The sequence below is a fragment of the Larus michahellis genome, chromosome 2, assembly GCF_964199755.1.
Source record: "Larus michahellis chromosome 2, bLarMic1.1, whole genome shotgun sequence".
Taxonomy (NCBI): domain Eukaryota; kingdom Metazoa; phylum Chordata; class Aves; order Charadriiformes; family Laridae; genus Larus; species Larus michahellis.
Window position 1 is genome coordinate 99,555,124 of NC_133897.1, and position 13,124 is coordinate 99,568,247.

The 13,124-nt window shown below is 39.6% G+C and overlaps 2 protein-coding genes across 13 annotated transcripts in view; one reads left to right on the forward strand and one right to left on the reverse strand.

Moving 5' to 3' along the window:
* The window catches only part of LOC141739324 (poly(rC)-binding protein 3-like), a 539,898-nt gene extending 534,080 nt beyond the window's left edge, over positions 1-5,818 (forward strand). For all 12 annotated transcript variants that reach the window (XM_074576373.1, XM_074576374.1, XM_074576386.1 and 9 more), the window contains one exon: positions 3,658-5,818. In XM_074576373.1, coding sequence (XP_074432474.1) covers positions 3,658-3,718 — 61 coding nt within the window. In that variant the 3' untranslated portion in view covers positions 3,719-5,818. The remainder of the gene's footprint in view (positions 1-3,657) is intronic.
* On the reverse strand, positions 701-12,606 carry ZNF830 (zinc finger protein 830). Its single transcript, XM_074576396.1, has 10 exons — positions 12,427-12,606; positions 12,182-12,281; positions 10,622-10,742; positions 10,033-10,066; positions 8,563-8,777; positions 8,124-8,214; positions 7,397-7,460; positions 4,585-4,665; positions 3,141-3,217; positions 701-1,381 (listed from the first exon to the last, which is right to left on the reverse strand). The coding sequence occupies exons 1-10, from the start codon at positions 12,546-12,548 to the stop codon at positions 1,198-1,200; spliced, it is 1,089 nt and encodes a 362-aa protein (XP_074432497.1). The 5' UTR covers positions 12,549-12,606; the 3' UTR covers positions 701-1,197.
* Positions 12,607-13,124: the final 518 nt, after the last annotated feature.

Genomic DNA, 13,124 nt, shown 5'->3' on the forward strand with positions numbered 1-13,124 from the left:
GCATCTGGAATGCTCTCATAAAAACAAAGCTTGCTTTCTCCCTTTAAAACCTAGCTTGTTTTAAAACTAGCATCTTTAAAAAATAATAAAAGAGAGTGTTAACCTGTTCCTTCACAGCTTTACTATTTGCTAAAAATTAAACTACACGTTTCTCCTATTTTTTTCAAAAGTCCTCAGAAAATTTGAAATGTTTTAAGATTTGCAACAGCAAAAAAATACGCTTCATTTAAAAAAAAATAAAAAGAAACAGAGACGCACTTACCAAAGCTCAAGGTAGTTCTGCTTTCTGTGTCCCAGTCTTATCAAGTTTGTTGGTACCTGATTCTACTTCATCTTTGTTTACCAGAACAGAAATCAATTTCAGATGCTCTCTGTGCCTAAGAAAATATCTTAAGAAAATTTCCAGTGTTTACAGCTAGATAAATGATTTTACCTCATCAGTTTCCACTGCAGTACCTTCCTCTCTGGCATTTTGTCACCCTTTCATTTAGTTACGCAAATATGTAACCATTGTGTTTTCGTCCCTCTGGTTCAAGAGATGACTACATAGCTACCCTACGGCCGCGCTAAGCAAAACAAGATACTATAAAGAAAAGCGCTCAGCACCGCCTACGGCCCATCACAGAGCACACGCTGTGGAGAAGCCATAGCTCCGCATTTCTGAGCTTGGTCCTTACATAGACAGAGAAACGATAATGGATCCTGAAAAAAATGTACATATTTTATTGGGAGCTGGGGCAACTGACAGAAAAGCACTTACAAATATTAAGATAACATAAATGCATAATATTTTCCTTTCCCTGTGCCCCCAATCTGGGAAAACTCCACACACTACCACTTTTGCAAGTCCTTTACTTCTATACACAGTGACCCAAGTCTCAAAATTACCAGATATATCTAATGCTTCCAAAACTGTAGAGATTATTCAGTGATTTATTAATATCATTAAAATACCTCTGGTAGGAAACTAATAATTTTAATATGAAAGGTACATTCAATATTGTAAAACATTTGCAATATACAGTTTTTACAGCAAGTGATACACCATTGTAGGTCTACAAAGATTCTTCTTTTAATACATCTGGCTCTTTACCATCTCTCGATCCTCTTTAAATAAATATTTAACAAAAGCCTCTCACTTCTAACCATGGAAGTAACATCACAGATAAAGAGAATATCAACCATGTTGTGGAAACGCTACAACAAGGTCCCCTTCACCCGCCAGTCTTGAGACAGCAAATCCTGCAGCTCTTCTTCGTCTTCGCTGCCAATAGCCTCATCCTCTTTCTCTTGCATTGCTCTTAACCTCATGGCTTCCTTTAACTTCTCCTTCATCAGATCCTGGCGGTTACGCAAAATCTCAACACGGCGATAGCATTCACTGTTGAAAAGCAAACCACCTATTAATGCTTTGCACATTAATTGGATTTTCTGCAGTGCTGGATTTTAATTCCCCACCTTTGGATAAACAAAGCTCCGATATGCTAGTGCACCTTCTCTGTATTAATCACGTGGAAACTGACCAGAGGAGAGGAGAGATGCGGTCGGTTCTCTAGCAAGGAGATCTAATCCAAATATTTTAACAACTGCAATACCACCACAAACCAACATCCACTTCCACACAGGAAGAGACACTATTCTTTGCTCCGCTTATGGTTTTCATTTATGTTAGAAAGGTGAGATATCAACTGGCTATCAATTTTTATAACTTAGTGGTGGCATCTCTGAAAATAAAAAAGCAGCACAAGCGTTCAGATCCTTTATCTGCTTACTGTGTGCTACAACAGAACTTTTCAAGTAAACACAATCCACGAGTTTCAGTTTTCCATTTACTTAAAAAGTTCTGTCCTTGAAAAATGTTTTATAACTTGCCGTTTTAACAGGATATGTTGTTGAAAATGCCAAGTAGTATCAGCTTGACTTAAATACATCCTTGCTTCTTTCATTCCTATTTGCTATGAAGGGTCAACAAGGAAAGATTATTATCTGCATCCGTTTCTCCTTGCATATCTGCAATACGATTACTCACATGCAGTCACAGCTGAAGATTTGAAGGCTAAGGAAAACATGAATGTAACTGCAATTAATTTGATTTTTAATTTAACTTAAAATGGCTGCATTTAAATGCACTCAGAAGTCAAAGCTACAAAAACAGTCTTTAAAAATCTATTTGGAACTTCTGTTTGGGGGAAAAATAATTATGGTAACAAACCTGAAATTCTCTACAAATTCCTGAAATTGGTTCTACGTACTATAGCATCCTAAACTACTGTTAAAAATGAATGCAAACAGACAGCCAGGTTTAGCTCAAGCCCTCTCCAGAATTACATGAACATTGTTAAGACACTCCTGTACTGTCAAAGTCAGTTTGAACCCAATGCTATTGCTACTATATGCTCACTATCTGCAGCATGTCAATCCGGCCAGATGGCTTAAGTGTTCCTTTAATTTTTAGTGTCTTCTTTTTGTTGCAAGGTTCATTAAAATCAGAATTCATCTTTTTCTTTTCGATTGCTACCATTGTCATAATAATTGTTAATCAACGCGTTAAGCTACATGATAATGCTAACGATCTGTTCCACTAAGCTGTATTTCAGGTTACTTAGGAGTTTAAACTAATGCTTATCCAACCGCTACACCTACCACATCAAAAAAACAAAACAAAAAAACCCACTTCATGTAATGAAGTGCATCATTCAACAAAACCTTTAAGTAAACTTTTATTAGAAACAAGGATAGTCACAGAACAGGGCATTTTCAGTCCAACAAATGGATGGTCAAAACACAAACCTCATTATCAAAATTTTAACTGCAGTGCAGAATATCCAACAGGGACAGTTTGTTCAAAGAATTTGCCTTCTATTGCTTTATTTTGCCCATGCCTGCTTGCTGTATTTTCAGTGATTCTAGTGCATTCTCTCTTTGCAAATAATTACATAACTTTGGACCAAAATTCATGTTTTTATTAGGTATCATTCTGCAATCTGAGGGAGTCGGTCTTTCTCCTTCAAATGTTTAGGTGATTCGTGAAAGGTACTATCACAGAAAATTAAAATTGAAAATGTTTTTATCACTCTAGTCAAATAGCGATCCATTACTGCTGGAGAACAGAAAGTTTGAGGAAAAATTGATCTACTTACATCTGCTCGTCAATTTCTCCAATCTGACGATCTAGTCGTCCCTCCTCATCCTCTTCTGCCACTATTGCTTCTGAAATCTAAACCAGAAAAGCGCTAAGAAAATTCACCTTCATCCTGAATTCCACTGTTGTTCCTTTTTGATGTCTGTGTCTTCCCCTTCCTCCCCTCTACCTCAAGTGAATGTCAATCTCCTATGCGTATACTCCCACCTTCACAAAAGACTCTGGAGGCAGATACAGAAAAAACTGATCTGGTTTAATTTGAAATGGAAATGTTTTGGTTTTTTCTTAAAACTAAAAATGAAAAGTAGTTTGGCTGCTCTGGGATTAACCTTTTGAATTTTTCAATACACTACTATTTGAAACGGGGCATAAAGAAACTCCGCGCATCCAAAGTCTGAGGCTGAAATAGGAGCTATATCCCAATGCTTGGGACTTCATTACACAAGCTTATTGAAAGTATTGGTTAAATATTCACGCTAGATCCCGAAGTGTTTCTAACCTGTTATTTTTTTCAGCATATACTTTCTCAAATCTGAATGTCTGGGAGATGCTATGCAATCAATGGTCCACGCATAACTGAGAAGATTCCTTCTAAGCTGAAGAATTATCTGAATGGCTAATGCTAGCAAAATGTATCCACCACTGCTTTTGTATGAACATTCGCTCTGTTTATAGCGCTGACCACTTTAAAATGAGCAACGATAAATTTTTTTGCACCACTCTTCTTGGCAGTTGACATATGAGCAATTATTTACAATTAAAAATAATAAAAAAAAAAATAGCAAATACTCTAGAGGAAGATTGAGAACACCAGGTATCTTTAGTGACAGTTTTATGTTGTACAAAAGGGCAGAAAGAAACCTGTTCCGGGAAGACTTTCCGAGCAACGCTAAACAGTGAAAAATGGAAGAACAGAAAAATTATGGCCAACTTACATCTCTCACACGCAAAATCTTTTGTCACTTTCCCAAATTTTGGGGTTCCTTTCCAGTACATTTAAATTAACCATAAAACCCAGGTTACCCACACTTCATAGATTCTTTTTGAAAAAGACAGACAAATGGGTGGTGTTTTGTTCTGGTTTGTTCAAGGTTAAAATATGAATACATCTCATCTAAAGAAGAGCCCACAATTATGTCCTGTTTGGATACAGGACGCTGATCTGAGGTATACGCTACCTTATTTAAAGACAATTTAACAAATGTAACTAGATATATATTGATGACCGGATACTGATCAAATGTTTTTTCAATTTAATTTCCCTTAAGTGGAAAATATAAGGAACCCTTTGCTCATTTATAAAGTGCGTTTAACCACACACTGCATTGCAACAAACAGCTGACAAATGCAGATGTCAGTCGTTCTGCAGAGCTGCATGGAACTGTTGTTTTCCTTATTGTGTATAGTACTTAGAATCAATAAAAATAGATTCCATTACTTACTGTGTTGACCTGTCGCATTGCCTTTTGAAATTCATCCCATTCTTTGTCCATCTGATCCTTTGGAGCATCAACTTTTCGCACCTAAGGAACATGAGAAAACAGGCTTATTAACAATTTATGTCTAGTGACTCTTTTGTAAAACAGCTGGAGAAATAAGATAAATTATGTTTTGTTCTCAGAAAAGTCTGGTCAACACATTTCAGTTTAAGCAATGTATATGAATAAGGGAGTGCAACTGCACAATGGTTTTAGAGGAAAAAAACCGGACTCTACTCCTGGATTAAAGCAACACCCTTGACTGTATCATTAAAGAATAACTGACTAAGAATGGATGGTGTGGAATGTTTGGATTAAAAAAAGTGACTAAGTCTGTTAACTTGATGGTCTGTAATTTCACTATGTCAGCTGATAACTTTTAAATGCTTCTGTAAGCTGCCTGTTCAATCGTATATAGTAGCTATCTCACAAGCCAAAAAGCAGTGAATTATTTGCCTTTGGCATAACATGAAGTATCAAGTGATTCAGTCACTAGTCTGACTGGTATTAGATAGTCTGACTATATTTCAAATCTAGTCTAATTTTGTTGGCTAACAGAAGAAATAGTACAGCTACGTACCAATTTTAACGACACGCAAAGCTTTTTCTTCTGTGGTAGACTGCATTAATTACTAAGACTGAAAAAGTAGTAGCTGTAAGAATGAGTTTAAGATCTACAACTAAGGTAAATCAGAACCAGATTGTGTTTTTAACACAAGCAAATAAACAAGATAATCTACATGTGTAACCAAAACTTTCACAATTCAAGACTGGAAGATGTGGCATATACCATATGTTAGATGACAGATTATGCCTGGCTGGAAATTATGTAGCTAGGAGAACTAAGCAATTTGAACAGAGTAATTCATGACACCATCTTTTTGCATTAGTTTTATTTTTCCTTTATTCATTCCTCTCTTTCGGTAACACATCAGTCATCACCATGGTAAAGACAACAGTTTGGTACGTTTTGTTCCTGAATGATTATACAAAATCCAGTAGTATGAATTAAGTTTATAGAATAAATTAGAAGCTTCCAAGCAAACTACGTACTGGGAAGTAATAGTCATCATTTCATTTTTCTGTTCTGTGATTATTTCTATCATATGTGTATGTACTGTGTTATTATGCATTGTGGTTGTCTTTTGTAATTCATAATTATTTGTATTTCTTACAATAAATTTAAACACTAAAGACATTATTTTTCCTTGAGATATTTATCTAATCCAGAATTTATATGCTTTATAAATTCCTGATGTAAAGAACCAACATTTTTCAAGCCCACAATCTCCCTTCCAAAGGCTCGCTGTTAATTCTGAAAATAATTAGTTTGTGTATGATTCCAACACAGAATCACTGCAGCCATCTCAATATAAGCAAGGACACAAATATTCTCCTTCCCCTGCATATTAACTAAACTTAGAAAGGGCTCCTTAAAAAGAAGAGCACCTGCAAACGATTCAAGGAAGAGCTTACTGGAACACGTATCCACTTGTAAATTTTATCAAGTGAGGTGACAACCAGAACAAAGATCACTAACCAGTGTCCTCGCAGATATAAGCAGATTCTCCTTTGCCTGCTAGGCATTCCTGCTTTGCACAAGCTTCTCAACTCATGGTGAAACTAAGTATTTGAAAAATTTAACACGTGGTAATATGAAGAAAAAAAAAAGAAAAGCGTGGCTTTTCCAGCTACGTATTTCAATATTCAAAATGTCATTCTTCAAAACTATTCACATATGCCAACATGTGGGCCTGAGTGGTGCCAAAAGAACGTTGACAAGAGCAAGTAAGAGACGCCTACGCTTGTAATTGGGACAGGGGGATTAACTGAACATAAAGCAACATTACTTGGAAGGTCTCCAAATCAGAAGTCATGGCTCAACCTCATAATCCAATTTAAATACACCAGCAGCCTTCTAGGGTGTGAACAATAGGAAAATATACTCAAACAAAATGAAAAAAAAAAAAAAGACTTTGAGCCTACAACACTATTATTTCAATAAAGAAAACAAGAAAGCCATCAAATCTGTGGTAAATTAAAAAAAAAAAGGTTTGTATTTCAAATATCAGTGTTTATTTGGGTCATCATTTGGTACTGTGCAAGTTGAAGGAAGTACGAATTATTTTGATCGAAATTCCAAGATTTTTAGTTGTGGGGTTTTTTTGAGAAACACACTGAATGCCCATATTTCTTTTCTGAGCATCAAAAAACCCCACAGTGGTAAAAGACAAGAAGGCTGAAGACCAAGTTCACTGTTGTAGCATGCCAGTACTAGAGATTGCAGTGTATGCCATAATCTAACTATTTTCATTCAAAGAGCGTGTATAGTACGAGTCACATAGTAACTCTTAACACTTTTCAACAGGATCTCTCAAAGGACATAAGAGAACTATTTTTATATCCTCGAATCCAAAGCAGAATGGGACGTACAAATTAGGTGAAATGCTTTTCCTGGGATGATGAAATAAAAGTAACAGTTAGATTGTCCAAATCCGAGTCCAGCATTTTAACCAACAAATAACATTTCTTAGGTTTTCTCTAACAGCCACAAAGGAACCATAATCAAAAATACATTCTGAGCCATGATTTAACAAGCTCTTCCTGCCCGCTTCTGTCCCTTTTCATGTCTTCTAATTAATACAGAATGAAATAGTTCAGTCATTTCCTTATATTCTGGTATGACTAATTACCTGAAAAAGCATTCTTACTACTCAGAAAATCATTACAACTGGCAGAAATAAATCCAGCAGCATAAAAAGAGCAGATCACTTACTTTTGCATCCACTTCAGGATCATCAAAGAAACCTTCTGGCAAAGCTTCAGCAGTGTTTTCTTTCCTGAAATGTTTGATTACTATTATCCTGAGTTAACGCTTTACGACCTGCTTTATTGTAGAGTTTAAAATAGTCAAGAATAGAACTTTTATAAAAGGACCTAGAAATTAAACACGTTTTTTTATTCCCCAAGTTTTACCTACAACCATCAAAACTTGTTTCTTTAGTTTGGTCTTATCTAACTTAAAAGAACTGCACAGGCAGGTTTAAACCTCACTGTCAAAACAAGAGCTTAGGCTTCTTAAACTATTCTTTCCAGAGTGCCAAGCACTCTAACATTTTAACAGCACAGTCTCTACTTTTGAAAGCCTAAACAACTGTCTAAAAAAGTGCCCGAGTGAGATGAACCATTACTAGAGAACAAGCAAATGGTTTTCTTTAAACAGCTAAAAGCAGTGATTGACACTAAGCTTCAACAGTATCCTGTGTTAAAATTATTTGCAAATAGAGATGTCTAACAGACGCTGTATGGCATTGCTCCATCTCTTATCCTGTCCCCAGGGTGCGAAATACCTGTCTGAAATAGTGATAGAGGCTGACATATATACAAACTATTCTGAATACAAGTTAAAAATATGACAGATTTCTAAGTGATCACAGTTTGTATTTCCTGAAAAGATAATATTTATTTACAATTCCCAAATTTATCAATATTTGACTGCCTACCTTTCCACTATCTTCTCTTGTATCTCTGCTTTCTGTATGGATCCTGAATGGGAAACTATAGGAGCAGCTGTAGTTTTGCTGTCAAAGAAGTCTATAAGAAAGAACACAAGCCTATGAGCAAAAAGAACAACTGTTCAAGCTTCTTTATAAAATTCTGACTAGACAGGAATTTCAATTAATACCTTACTGAACCAAGGGAAGAACAGCCAGACATTATTTCACTTGACAGCCTCAAACAATTAGAACATAAAATCAACAAGCATATTTAGAAAACACTACACAATAACAAACCAGCAAAGAATCTCCTTTCTCTACTTCCAGTATTACACACCCTAACCAGCTAGCAGGAATAATTAGAAAAATAAATGAAAACCCTTCCATCATCAGTTAAAACACAGCTTCTCCTTGCTGAATCACTTCCTATTTCAGTCAGCATTACCTGCAGGCAGAGAATTAGCTATTACTTCTTGAGTTGGAGGTGGAATTTCAGTTTTAGGCATAACAGAAGATTTGTTTGATTCCTCTTGTTCTTCCTCTTCTTCCTCTTCATCATCATCATCGTAATTTCCTGACAATAAACTGGGACCTGGACGCTTTGAAAGCTGTTCATTTGCAGTATCTTGCTTTGTTTCATCAAAAAAATCTGCTGGTAGCCTAGTAAAGAACACACAACATAACTATTTCAAACTTCACAAAAATAATTTAAAGTCTAGCATCTGAAGCCTATTCAATCTGTGAGGAATATGATCTTTTAGATATTGTGCAATACCCGAAACTGCATGACTACCAATGTAACCACCGTCTGAAGGCAGCACATATTCATTGCTTTTGTTTGAAGTTCCCCAGAAATGCTCAGGTTAATTCTGAAAACACATTTCAGATCACACTTCAGTTCCATTTTTGTATTTGAATATTCAAGATCAGAAACATTAATAAAAACATCCCATGACAAAGTGCATTTGGAGGAATGGCAGCTCAGGTAATTCTATTTCCTCACTCAAAGCTAATCGGATCAGTATACCCGCTGTGAACACATTACATACAAAGTTTGAATACGAATTCATAGTTCAGCGGTCATACTGATGCCACATAAACCTTGATAACCTTGACGTATTACACAACTGCTTATTTTGGGTATCTACTGCTGCTCAGAACTGCAGCTTAGAAGAGCCACACAGGCTCAGCAATTGAGAACACCCAGAATAGCTGCAGGCCTCCAAGGGAGACATTTTTCCAGGTTATATTTTAAAATAATCATACTGATCAGTTTAATAATGAACAAACCTCTCAACCTCTCAATTTTGCACGCACACTCAAAATTTCTACAAGGTAAGCGTCTTCTAGTGTCAAGATAGCAGCATGTAACATCTATGCAAGATAATAATAATTTATTCTGTGAAGAAGTGTACGGGAGACCTGCAGGCCTCGCGTGACAACTACCAATCCCAGAAAGATGTACAAATACCATCAGAAATCTTTAGTGGCAGTAAGATGCTTAACCCAATCCCTTGAAGTCAAATGCACTCCTATATTTGTGAGAGTTTTAAATTTCATACTACCATCTCTTCTGCAGTATGCTAGCGTTAGAGTGCATGCCATGATCTAGTTATTTTCATTCTAGCAAACTGCATAATACCACCACATATTAATCCTTAAAAGTCTGATAGTGACAGTAAAAGAATTCCTGTTTTGTCAGAGACCCTAGAGTTAATACCATGATTTTTCTCATCTGCACTGAGAACGATGCTGCCATGTTCAGGAATATAGACACACATTAGAAAATGAGCAGAAGCAGGGATCTACTGATTCTCTGAATCTTTGCCCTTGGCTAGGAGGAAGAGATGAGGAAGAACAGGGTGAGAATGCAGCAGGTAGTACAAAAAACTCATACGTGATAAGATCTACTTACCCAGATGTAGACGTATGTGGCTTTTCGTCTGTACCTGTGTAACAGGCAAGAATCACTTCTTAAAGTCCGTGCTTTTAAAAGATACATCCCTCTAACACACTCCTACTACAGCCGCAAGTTCACACATGCACACTTTCATATATTTAATATGTTGACATATTCAGTAGCACCAAGGGAAAAAAAACCCTATCTTTTCTTTAGCATGAACTTTCATGCACGGTTTGAGGTAAACCAGTGGCTTAATCCCACTGACAAGGAATAGCACAACTTCAGGGCAAGTGAAGTGTTTAACTTACACTGCTTCTGGTTCTGTTTGGACCCAGCCCACAGCTCCATGACATAATTTAACCCAGTAACCCAGAAGAAAACTAGGTAAACTACCAGAAGTGCAGTTTTCTCCTGATCAGTGAACTCAGAGAGAAAGAGTAAGACAGACTTTTTCCCTTTTCAGCAGCAACAAGCTGACATTCACTCAAAAGTCTTGTGTATCCACACTCACTTCCACAGAAAATAAAACAAACCAAAAACATTCAAGATGTAAAATGGCTAGATTCTGGCAAGTGCCTGATAAATATTTTTCTATCCTTACCTTTTACTCTCTTTAACTCTGTATTTTCTGTGTCAACAGTTTTTCTCTTGACAGGATGAGATGATGTGGTAGCAGCTGAACCTGATGCTGTCTGCTTAGTGCCTTTTAATTCTGCAACTCTCTGTGAAGAAGTACAAAATTCAGGAAGCTTTCCTAGCAGAAACTTCTAGATTGCAGCTTAAAACACAGAGCTTCTAGAACAGTTTACTGAAGCGAGCTAGTATCTTTCTAGAACAAGATCACTGAAGTAGACATCATAGATGCAGAAACCAAGACCAATGTTTCCGTCAGCCTCGTGAATGATGTGGCATAGGGGCAGAGGAACTGACACTTGCACAAGGCCGCACCAGTGAGAAAGGAAAGGCTAAGATCAGTAACATTTACAGCGGTAAAACACTGGGGGAAAGAGCAGGAAGGCTGGGCTCATCCTAAGGTCCTGGAATATTAAGTGTTTCAAAATTAAAACACGGCAGTAGTGTTAAAGACACGTTACTGTGCCTTGCCACTATGATCTACTCAGAGTGCACGCAATGAACTAGGAACCCCTCAGTTCTTTTGGTCTTTTCCTCAGTACTTGTAAAATTAAATGCCATCTCTCAGTTTCTGCTAAGCGGCAGCAGCGGAATTTAAAAAGATAAAAAAAAAGAAAGTCAGATTTCAGGTTGCCTCCTAGTTACAAGCTCCATAAAACTGTTTTACATATTATTTATTTTTACTGCTAAATTATAAAGAAAAAAAAGCACATTTTCCTAACTGTAAGCTGTCAGTTGATAAGATACAGGTAACAAAGCAATCCCAAGGAGGGTTTCCAAGTCCAAGCTGCAGAAAAGTGACAGTTAAAAACTGTCGCTAACATAGGAACAGCTTTCAGTATCTGAAGGGGGCCTACAATAAAGCTGGAGAAGGACCTTTTACAAGGGCATGTAGCGATAGGACAAGGGTTAAAGGGTTAACAGTTTTAAACTGAAAGAGGGGAGATTTAAATTGGATATCAGGAAGAAATTTTTCACTATGAGGGTGGTGAGGCACTGGAACAGGTTGCCCAGAGAAGTTGTGGATGCCCCATCCCTGGAAGTGTTCAAGGCCAGGCTGGATGGGGCTTTGAGCAGCCTGGTCTAATGGGAGGTGTCCCTGCCCATGGCAGGGGGGTTGAAACTAGATGACCTTTAAGGTCCCTTCCAACCCAAACCATTCTATGACTCCAGGATCTTAAGAGTGCGACCCTTGAAAGATGCAGGACGATTCTGTCAAGTGCTGGCCTTTCAATAGGTACATCGGTTTTAAGAAAACAAAACCAATCAGGCTTGTTTTTACGCTACTCTCTCCTAGCAGATGCTCAGCTGTTATCTACCAGCACACACCTCAGAAAGCAGCACACACCCCGCTCCGTCCTCCCCCCTCCTCACCTGCTGCCCGGTTACCCCTCAACAACACGAGCCCCGCCAGAGCCCCGCTGAGTCCAGCTGACACCCCCTACCCCCAGCCAAGGGGCAGCCAGGGCCCCCGTAGCGCCGGCACCGTTCCCCGGCCCGCCGGGGCGGGAAGCCGACGGCCGCTCACCTCACGGTGCTGCTTGCCCAGGACGTGGGTCTGCCACAGCAGCTCGCTCTTCACCGGCGCGTTGCACAGCGTGCAGCTCAGGTGCCCCAGGCTGTTGTACGTGGCGGACGCCGTTAAGGGAAGCAGGGGGCTGCGGCGCGGACTCCCCGTCCCTCACCTCACCGCCCCGCCACCGCCGCCCCACCCCCGCCCCACCGGGCCTGCCCCTGAGGGGAGGGCCGGGAAGCCCCCGCTGCCGAGGATATTTGGCGAAGGGCGAATCGATCCGCTTCTTTCCCGCGTTCTGGCGCTGCTTCTCCCGCATGAGGCGCCGCAGCTCCTCCTGCCGCACCTGCTTCCGACCCGGACCCAGCCCCGCCGCCGCCATCTTCTCCCGGCGACCACAGCGGGAGGGGCGGTGCCAGCGGCCAGAGCGAGGCTACGCCGGGGGAGGGCGGGGAGAAGGCGTCGGGGGCGTGGCTTATAGTGGGGCGTGGTCAGAACAGGAAGCCCCGCCCCCGGGGGAGGGCAGCACCAGGAGAAATGAAATTATGTGGGCAATGGGACAGAATTAGGTTCTCCGCCTTCATCAGGTTTTTCAGCAATTAAACCTTCAGAGCGCCACCGGAACTAGAGGGGCACCATAATCCAGCTGTCTGGCCACACCCCTGAACAAATTCCCTAATCCAGCTGTTAGGCCACGCCTCTGAATAACCTCCCTGAAAAGTGTCCCCAAACCCACCCATACACCCAGGTCCAGAAACCCTCAGCGGGCAACCCAACTGTGAAAAGTCCTTTTAAATGCCCCCCCAGCTTTCTTTATGGCAGGGCTGGCTGCCAATGGCGGTGAGGTTTGGGGCTGAGCCCCCGCAGCCCTTCTGGAGGCACAGCACGGTACATCGCACAGGACGCGGCGCGGCACACGGCCGGCTGCTGCTCCCAAACACAGCCCACACTGTGCAGC

Excerpts from the sequence above, each read along its gene's own strand:
- ZNF830 (XM_074576396.1), bottom strand. The coding sequence starts at position 12,548 with ATGGCGGCGGCGGGGCTGGGTCCGGGTCGGAAGCAGGTGCGGCAGGAG. Across the intron at positions 8,778-10,032 it reads CCACATACGTCTACATCTGG|GCTACCAGCAGATTTTTTTG; the intron begins GTAAGTAGATCT and ends GTTCTTTACTAG. Across the intron at positions 1,382-3,140 it reads GGAGAAATTGACGAGCAGAT|TGAATGCTATCGCCGTGTTG; the intron begins GTAAGTAGATCA and ends GCTTTTCAACAG.